This window comes from Pteropus vampyrus, unplaced genomic scaffold, assembly GCF_000151845.1.
Source record: "Pteropus vampyrus isolate Shadow unplaced genomic scaffold, Pvam_2.0 Scaffold436, whole genome shotgun sequence".
NCBI classification, from domain to species: Eukaryota; Metazoa; Chordata; class Mammalia; order Chiroptera; family Pteropodidae; genus Pteropus; species Pteropus vampyrus.
In genome coordinates, this window is record NW_011889217.1 from 103689 (window position 1) to 113773 (window position 10085).

At 36.4% G+C, this 10085-nt stretch overlaps 1 protein-coding gene and 1 long non-coding RNA gene across 4 annotated transcripts in view; both read right to left on the bottom strand.

The window, feature by feature from the left end:
- The window catches only part of LOC111732247, a 3553-nt gene extending 179 nt beyond the window's left edge, over positions 1-3374 (bottom strand). Inside the window, exon 1 of the long non-coding RNA XR_002777472.1 lies at positions 978-3374. This is a non-coding gene — a long non-coding RNA (uncharacterized LOC111732247). The remainder of the gene's footprint in view (positions 1-977) is intronic.
- The window catches only part of NDUFB6 (NADH:ubiquinone oxidoreductase subunit B6), a 12957-nt gene extending 6594 nt beyond the window's left edge, over positions 1-6363 (bottom strand). The window contains exons 1-2 of one of the 3 annotated variants that reach the window (XM_011381374.2): positions 6038-6363; positions 4077-4169 (exon numbers count right to left, since the gene is read on the bottom strand). In XM_011381374.2, coding sequence (XP_011379676.1) covers positions 4077-4169; positions 6038-6217 — 273 coding nt within the window. In that variant the 5' untranslated portion in view covers positions 6218-6363. The remainder of the gene's footprint in view (positions 1-4076; positions 4170-6037) is intronic. The other 2 variants (XM_011381373.2, XM_023524074.1) reach the window with 2 other exon arrangements.
- Positions 6364-10085: the final 3722 nt, after the last annotated feature.

The window sequence follows — 10085 nt, forward strand, 5'->3', positions numbered from 1 at the left end:
AAGTATCTTTTCAATCCCAGAAAAATTTATTAAATATAGATATGAGTTTATATTCACCAGAGTCGAAACAGGTGAATGTCAAATTTAATATGTTCTGAAAACACTGGAACAATCCATATATTCTCTTATTTAAAGTATTTGTAATATTTAAGATAATCTGGCTATTAGCAGTTTTAAAATATTAGTTTTAGGATTCTAGTTAAAATGCATTTCAAAATGCAGTTTAAAACATTTAAGAGAATTTGATTATGTTTTTAAGTGTAATTATTTTAGGAGAGTTCAACTTGAATTAATCCAAAAATAATAACAAAGAAAGGAGACTTCATATTTTACCAGATGTATAGGTAGTTTAACAGAATTTTTAAAATGAGTTTAAAGAATTAGAAAAAAAGGAAGTTTATAAATTTGAAACTAACTGAATATTAATTTATATTACAGATAACTCTTGAATGTTAAAAAAAAAAATTGAGAGAAAGCTGTATTTTTATTCTCCAGGGTCTTGCAAGTTAAGAGAGTGAAAAAATACAGACCTATAATGATATGAAGTGGCCTGTGGACTTGCAGGTGATCTTAAATATAAAATCTTGTTTGAGCCCTTAACAATAGAAATATAAACTACATGACCCTTACACATATAAATTGTTAGCCCTCTTTAACGGCTGTAGAAACATTATTCTGGTGTGTGTGTGTGTGTGTTCATATGAAAGCACTAAACTCCAACTCTTAATTGCTACTAGCCTCCACTAATCACATAAGACAGGCCACGTCCACATGGACATCCCCAGAAACTGATATGGCAACACATACTCCTAAACAAATTTACTTCCTACCCCATGACCAGAATTGCTCACCTTTCCAAAACTCTACTTATAACTTCCAAGGCTAGAAATTTTAGAGCCATAAATGACTCTGAACTTTGGTTTCGTCGCCAACTTAACTTGAGCTATTTCTTCCTTAAAAAGTGTCTCTGGCTTCACTTTTTTTTTTCCCATTCTTGCTATCTTTGCCCTAACCAGATTCTCAACAACATCTGCTAAACTACAACAAAATCCAGCTGATGTGCCTTATGTCAATATTTTCCTCCTACCAATTCACCCTACATATCGATGTTTTTCATTTTCCTAAATTTATCATTTTTATCAAGTTACTCAGCTATTTAAAAATGGAAAGTTTCCCACTGCCTACCACATACACTTCAACCTCCTCTGCCTAGCTTTCAAGACATTCCGTTAAGTGGTCCCCAGGCTACTAAGCCAAGAGACCTGCTATTCTAGTCATCTCAGTCTTGGGTAGACACAGCCATGCTCATTACTGACTCCTTATTTTTCTTTCTGACTAGAGTAACTTTTCTCCAACATACTCTTAACCAAATCATACCTATCTTCCAACTTTATTATAAACTCCTTGAGGTCAGGAATTTTGTCTTATATATTTTCTATAGCAATACAATTGTAAAACAACATACTAGGCACTCCATACTTGTTGACCAAAAAATATAATCTGCTTAGTGAAGAGAACAAAGATGTCAGCAATCAGAATTTTAAAGAGACCACATAATCAACAGAGAACAAGTCGTGTTAGAGGAAATTTTCTGAGAAAACCAGTTATTTGTTTCACTTTCCTTTCAACAGGCTAACAGAAAGCAAACCTCAACTGAATTATTTACAATTTGTTAGGTAGTCCCAAACTTTTGTTTTGTTTTTATCTTGAAATAATTTTAAACTTAAAAAAAGATGTAAAAATCATAAAAATATATATATATACACACATATATATATTTTTTTACCTAATCACTTCATAGTAAATTGCTGACATAGTTTATTACTTTAGGGTGTATTGCCTACTAATAAGGATAATATTCTTTAAAACAATCACAATACAGCCATCAAAATCAGGAAATTAACATTGATACTTTACTACCTTCTACCTAGTCTAAAGAACCCATTCAAATTTACCAACTGTCTCAGTAATTGTTTGAAATTCTCAGGAAAATCCCCTCTTACATGTCTTGTTCTCCACTGGGTAGGCTCTTTAAAATTCCGACTGCCAGTACCATCTTTGTTCTTTTAACTAAGCCCATTCAAGAACTGCATTTAGTTGACATGTCTCTTTATTTTTCTTCAATCTGGAATGACTTTTTAGTTAATCTTTAACCTTCATGATCTTGACATTTTTTAAGATAACAAGCCAATTATTATATAGAAAAGTCCCTCAATTTGGGTGTGTCTTGTTTCCTATGAGTAGATTTAGATTATGCATTTTTGGCAGGAATATTGAAACAAGGATGGAATTTTCTTTTTACTGCATCCTATCAAGTAGCACACAATTTCAATTTGTCCCATTACTGGGAATGTTAATTTAGATTTCTTGATTAAACTGATGTCTGCCAGGTTTCTCTACCACAAAATTACCCTTTTTACCTTTGTATCAAGTAAGTATGTTGAAGATAGGTATTTTGAGATTAACCTTAGCATCTTTTGATGTTCTTTAGCTGAATAAGGTATTACTATAATGATTCACGAATGGTGACTTCTAATTCCATCATTCGTTGTCCATTTATTATTTAGCGATCTCGTACAAAAAAAAGCTTTCTTTTACCCATATATTAATTCATTTACTTATTTATATAAGTATGGACTCGTGGATTTAGATTTTATTTATTCGGTTATCTATCATCTATTACTATCATTATTCATTTTTATGTTCATATTGTCCCAGTGGGAGTCCTTTCAGGCTGACTCTGTGTCCTTTTGGTATATCTTCTATCATTCTTTGAATAGTTTTTTACTTTCTAACACCCCAAGCTCATCTTGTATTTTCCCTGCCCCAGTCCTGGAATCAGCCATTTTTCCAAAGAGCTCTGGATCCTTTCAGTGGAGAATTTTATTTAGAAAATAAGACCAGGATGCTAGATGTGCTAAATACCATGGGGTAACACTGCTGCTGCCAGGTGCTGTCAGTGGACAGAGCTAGGGAATATCTACACTAACATCTATAATTACTTCTATATCTATTAGTACTTATTAAAAACCACGTGTTAACACCAATACTTCCAATTCCATTACAGCAACATAGGATTTTCTCCCTTACTATATGTGTAATTCCCTTTTCCAACAATGAGAATCCTGGGTCCCATCATCATCACTATATATACTCATCTGATCAATCTTCTTGTATATAAACAATCGCCTGTCATCACCACCACATTGCAATATAAATAACCTCTTCACCTCATTCAAGTTCTGACATTTCATTCTGCATTGCCACCTCCATCAATGCTCCAAACCACCCTTCTTCCAGATGTCCTCCTCCCCCTGCGCAGGTTTCTAAATCCTACACTAGGCTGCTGCACTGCTACTCTCCAAACAAGTGTACTCACCAGCTCCCTCAAAACCCACCCACCCAGGATCTAACATTCTTCAATGAGTACAAGAATGCTGTCCTCCTCTGGGTTACAACATTCCATGCTGGACAGCCACCACTTCTCTCCCTTCCATGACACTCCCTGAAATGCACTCCTTCCTCACCCTGCCTGGGATCCAACACCCTACACCAGTCTATCCTTAGCCTTTAAAATAAGGCAACTGGCTCGGTTCAATCACCACATGCAAGATCTTCCAGTGAAAAAGTTCAAGCTTTTGAACATCTTGGATTCTAATGATGACAGAATGAAGAAAAGGGAAATGGGATGGTGACAAAGATAACTACTATCTATTTTAATTTTACTTTATATCAAATCTATGCTCAAAAAAAGCAGCAGAAATCCTTTTCTCCCTTCTTACTCATGACCCTGAGTTTACACTAGTATTATTAGGTCAACTACATTCTGATCATTTAAACACTGATCATTTCAAATTGTAAACAACTAATACAATGATTAACTTTTTGAAAAACTATACATTACTTAAGTTTCATTAAACCTTTTACCTAAAAGGATTCAAAGTAGTTAAAAAATCAGTTACAAGTGGCAGATTATTTTCACTACGTAAAGCAGGGTAAGGCATACCCACATAGGGAGTAATTTTGTACAATATTAAAAATAAATTCTGAAAAACACATATTTAAAACATACTTACATTCACATGATATTTGAGATAATAATGAATAATCCAGGCAGGTATAAGTATATGAGTAAAAGCAAGGAAACTGTGTCGGTATGTCTTATAGATCTGCGAGGGGGAAAAACATACACAAAATAAACAGATATTCCATCTTTCACATTTGTGGCAGGAAAAAAACATCAATAATATAACAATGTCATGATTATTTTAAAATCTCTACATGCTACATATTTCCTTATAGCCTGTAGCTAACCTCACCCATTCAAATATTTTTACTAAAAATGGAGCCTGCTAGGAGAAACCTATAAAGTTCAGGGTAAATGAGGCTTAAGACAAGCAGCATTTTTGCAAAACTATAATAAGGCATTTACAGATTTAAAAAAAAAAACCTCTAAAAATATTATATATTTGTTAAAGATAAAATACGGCATACATAATGAAAAAATAATTTTAATCAATTTAACCAAAGTAATCAAACATACAGAATTTTTCAGGTAAAGTCATCTCCCAAATTTATCAATTTCAGATACCTACAATTAACACCACTTGCATCATTCTGGGGGTAAGGCAGGCAACCTGAACACATTGATACTGGAAAAGGAGTGTTTTACATACTGGGATAAGGGTGTTCCAAGCTCATTTTGAGACACCTTCATACTATTGTAAAAGAGAAAGGTAAAAGAGAACTAAAAATTGGAACTCTTCCATGGCAACCAATTTGACATACACACTTATCCATCCAGGGAAAGGATTCTAAGTGTTATATTAGATAGATAATGATTATAGAAGAAAAATTAACTCATGGTAAGATGAATTTCAACCCATGATTATTTACTTCCTTACATCACGAGCTGATGGGTGGGATGTCAACTTTCAAGGAGTGGCTGCCAAAATCAACAAGTGATGTCAAGGATACAAAGAGTGAGAGAAAAGTTGGATTAGAGTTTACCACCATAAATATGTCTAATACCACTTTTTCAGAAAAATTTGCACCAGATTTTGTAGGACAGTAAGAAAATAGATACACATGAATTTCAATGTGAACTCTAATTCCTAGCTCTGTGACCAAACTCTGTAAATCACTGAATTTTTGTAGGCCTCGGTTTCCACTCATTTAAAGTAAGAATTAGGAATAGTTTTGTAGGAGTAAAGAATTAAAGTATCATGTAAAACCCTCAGCAAAGTGCCACCCATAAAGTAACAACCCAAGTGTTACTTATTAGTATTACCATTATCATCAGCCAATGTCATAGCCGACAGAAAGCAATTCTGAGATATAGTGTTCGTCACCCATAATTGATGTGATTGAATTAACAACTTCAAGAGAATGTCCAGAGACCCCGAAAACAATGACAGGTCTTGAATGAGGAATTTTCTGCAGAGTAAAGTCCAGGAATGGCATTTTTAAATGAAAATGTGTGTTAAAAGTACATAGCTGTAGTTGAGAAAGGTGGTCTTGAATATGACCCTGTCTTTTATGGTGATCCTACGGGGGCTGTACTACCAGCTAGACGCTTGTTGTGCCTTCTGGTAGTTGGGAGTAGTGTAGTTGGTCTCTGTAACCTTGACCTTAAAAATCAGACAAGTGTCCTCAAATACTAAAATCATAGAATTTTAACTACTAAATCCTTGGCTATCATTCTGAGGGGAAGATTTCTGCAGTCAAAGACCCAAACGTGCAGCGTCCTGTAAAACCTAAGCAAAGATTCGCTTCTTTCTCATCCCACTTGACAGCAAAGGGGCATGACTCTTCCAAAGCCATACATGCTCTTCGACTCCTGACTCCCAGTCCAGGACTCTTGAGACAAGGCAGCTTCCCCGCTAAACCTAAATCTCAGTTGAACCTGATTTTACCCTCGGGGAACCACCAGGACTTGGTGCGCAGAGCGAAGTCTGCCCTTGATGTGGCTATAAGCAGCAGGCGTCCCAGGTCGCCGCGGGTTGTGTGTATGGTAGCGGGGAGAACCATCACTCACCACGTTCTTCCAGGGGGCCTGGTCCTGCAGAAACTTATTCCAGAATCTCTCCATAGGCCACACCCTCTGTGGGGGCCCCACTGGCTCCCGCGGGCTCAGCTCCTGGTCCTTCAGCCATCTCCTTCTCAATTCTCGTAGCTGCTGCAGCCGCAACTTCTCATCTGCCGTGTACCCCGTCATGTTGCCGGTGGTACCCAGACAGAAGGAAACGGCGCGCCTCTAAACTAGGGTCTCGCCCCTTAGGCGCGTTCTCGCTCTGCAAAGCGACCTTGCGAGGACGCCTGGGCACCGCGCGCTGTTATAACGTCACCGGTTCTACCTCTGCAGCGGCTCCAAACACCGCGTAGTGACTGAGCATGCGCAGAGCCTGCACTGGCCGCTTGACGGGCCCAGATTACTCGGGAGAGGGTGGGCGGAGCGCTTTAGTTGGGTTTAGATGGGAAGAGACCCATAAGAAGAAAGTTTGAAAGGTGAGAGGTCTAGACGTTCGAATACGGAAGAACTGTGCTGGGAGCTGGAAGGGTGCAAATATGTGATTCATTGAATGTGATGTCCCAAAGTAAATTCACTTTACTCTCCCACCTTGGAATTCCTCCCAGCGGTGTCAGTGAGTGTTAAAGTGACTTGAGCAGCTATCTATCTCAGTATGTTCCTTCATTTGTACTTCGAAAGTAAAAAGAGTAGTTTAAGGTCTAGGAGAATTGGACGCATACACACGTTGACACTGCAATTCCACTTCTAGGACTCTGTCTTAAAGACATAGTGGTAAAACTGTGAAAGGAATGTGCATGGCTATTCAGTGCAGCCCTATTTGTAATAAAAGAGTGGAAATTACCCCAAAATTCCTCGATAGAGGACTGGTTGAATATGGTACAATAACAATGCTCAACATGCAACCGTGGATTACCTTAGGTATGTTAAGTGAAAAAAGCTAAGGAGAGAGAAGTGTGTATATTATGTTACCTTTTGTCTTCAAAAGGGAGGGTGGTAGCAATACTAAATATATATATATGTTTGCTTAAATTTAAAAAATAATGGAAAGGAATACTTTTTTTTTTTTAACCTCTATGCGAGGAAGGGGATAGAATAGAAGAGACAGGGATGGAAGCTAAACTTCTCTGAATATATCTTATTTAATAGATTTGACTCAAGAAACATGTAAACATTTCATATCATTAAAACAAATTTATAATAAGCAGTCTATAAAAATCAAAATTAATCTGCTTGGTGGCATAATCTCAAAAACACACTATTTCAAGTAACTTTAAACATCTTTAGAGATATATACCCGAAAGACAAAAAGAACTACAAAAAAATCTTCAGCTGTTTTAAACAATCATATCCTTGGTAGTGATGGTAACGGTGGCATTGTTTATCTGACACGGAAAATAAATGTTCATGCTGGAACTTTTGCAATGAAAGAAAGGAAATACAAATGTAAATTGTATATGTTTATGTAAAAATTCTGTAGTCCTGAATTTGAATAGAATCATCAACTCACAACGTATTTCTTTAAATATGTATTTTATCTTATCTCAGCTCTGCCTATTGAACGGTATAAAAACAATGGCCGACCTAGTAACCATGGATATTTTTAACTCCTACATCGTGATCTCTAAATACTATTTTCCATTAAAAGGAACTGGGTCTCCTTGGAGTAGAAGTTAACATTTTGCCCCCCAGATTTCGAACTCTTAAAAATTGTTGAGGACCCCAAAGAGCTTTTGTTTATGTGGCTTATATCTACTAAACTAGAATTGCATTAGGAATTAAAACAGATTTAAAAATAACAAAATATCATTAACAAAAATTACTTAATAAGACTAGTGCCATTGTTTTACATTTTTGTGATTTTTTTTTTTTGATGCCTGGCTTAATAAATGACAGCAGAATTCTTAAAACCACTTCTGCATTCAACTATAATATCACATCATATAACCTTTGGGAAACTTCATACACATTTGTAAGAGAATAAGAGTTAAAAAGGGCAAATAGCATCTCAGTATTATTATAAAAATAGTTTGACCTCACAGACACCATGAAAGTATCACAGGCACTCCCACGGGTCCCGAATTATGCTTTTGAAAGCATTGCCTTTGAGAAATAGCTAATTCCAGGTCCAAACTATGAAATGTAAAAAGAAGCCTGGACCTTTTTGTCTTAGCAAAAAGCAGGTAAATTTTTAAAGATTAGTAGAGTTGTGTCAAAAAGGATTCAGGAGCCAACTTAAATAGATGTCCACTTGTCCAAGATGGAACAATTTGAGCATCATTACGTATAATGACATCAGAGGATTAAAAAACATATACACATATAAGTTCATAATGATTTTAAAAAACTCATTGGTCACTTTTTGGTGGTGTTAGAGAATCAACTCTTTATTTGGAAAACTGGTAAGTAGAGGAAAAGTTAAGCATTTTTCGGCCCTCTATATACAAATTGCATCTTAGAATAGCAATATAGTTGATGAGGGGCAATTTCTTCAAAGAAACATAAAAAACTAATAAAAGAAGAGATGGCAGAGTTAGAATATCACTATTTTGCAACAATTAGTTTATTAATGAATGCAGTGATCGATAGCTACTGACATCTCAAAAAGAGAACTGCGCCTCTCGGTGGAATGCTGCCTCATTGCCTGTGAAGTAGCCTTGCCAAACAAAAAATTGAACCTGAATCTGATGGTTTCTAGATCTAACTACTCATTTAATGGAAATATAGGGGACAGAGGAACCCCTATAAAACACCAATATGACACATGTAGAAAAATCCAGACTGTATAAACTGCAGAGAAGCGACTCTGTTTCTTAAATTATTCAAGGAGAAAAAGAGAACCCATAGATTAAAAGAGACAATGATAACTCTACAATAAGAAAACAAACAACCTGATTAAAAAATGGGCAAAAAACCTTAACAGACACATCACCGAAGAAGACATACAGATGGCAAGTAAGCATATGAAAAGATGCTCCACATCATACGTCATCAGGGAAATGCAAATTAAAACAAGACGCCAGTATATACCTAGTAACAGGGCCAAAATCTGGAACACTGATAACATCAAATGCTGACTAGGATGTGGAGCACCAGGAACATTCATTCATTGCTGGTGGGAATGATGCAAAATGGTACAGACAATTTGCAAGACTGACAGTTTCTTATAAAACTAAACACACTCTTACCATAAGGTCCAGCAATTTCATTCTTTAGTATTTACCGAAAGGAATTGGAAACTTATGTCCGCACAAAAACCTGCACATTAATGTTTAGGGCAACTTAATTCATAATTGCCAAAACTTGGAAGCAACCAAGATGTTCTTCAGTAGATGAGTGTATAAATAAACTGTGGTACAGCCAGACAATGGAATAGTTAGTATTCAGTGCCAAAAAAGAAATGAGCTATCAAGCCATGAAAAGACATGGAGGAATTTTAAGTGCACATTACTAAGTGAAAGAAACCAGTCTGAGAAGGCTATACACTGTGTGAATCCAATTATATGACATTCTGCAAAAGGGAAAACTATGGAGACAGTAAAAGGATCAGTGGTTGCCAGGGCTGGTGGTGGTGGGAAGATGAATAGGCAGAGGATTTTTAAGGCAGTGAAACTATTCTGTATGATATTGTAATGATGGATATATGTTATTATACATTTGTCTAAACCTACTGAATATGCAACACCAAGAGTAAACCCTTCCTTAGGTAAACTATTGACTTTGGGTGATTATGATGTGCAGGTTCATCCTTGTTTAAAAAAAAAAAAAAAGTACTATTTTGCTTGTAAAAGTGGAAATTCTCCAGTTACAGGGAGGTGATATCTCCAGGCGCCAGCCCCAGGAGAAGCGCAACATTCCAAGGTGCAGATGATAAAACTGTCTACCAGGCCCTGTTTGATCTGAGAGTTCCCTGGAAGCGCAACATTTATCTTTGTACAAAACGTTACCGGCTAACTTCTGCTTCTTGTAATCTGCTTATTCAAGGATGTAGTATAAGCTGCCTCCTCTGGAAGCTCGGGGCTGATTTCCTCTAACCCCGCGAGGTAGAGAGTCAGTC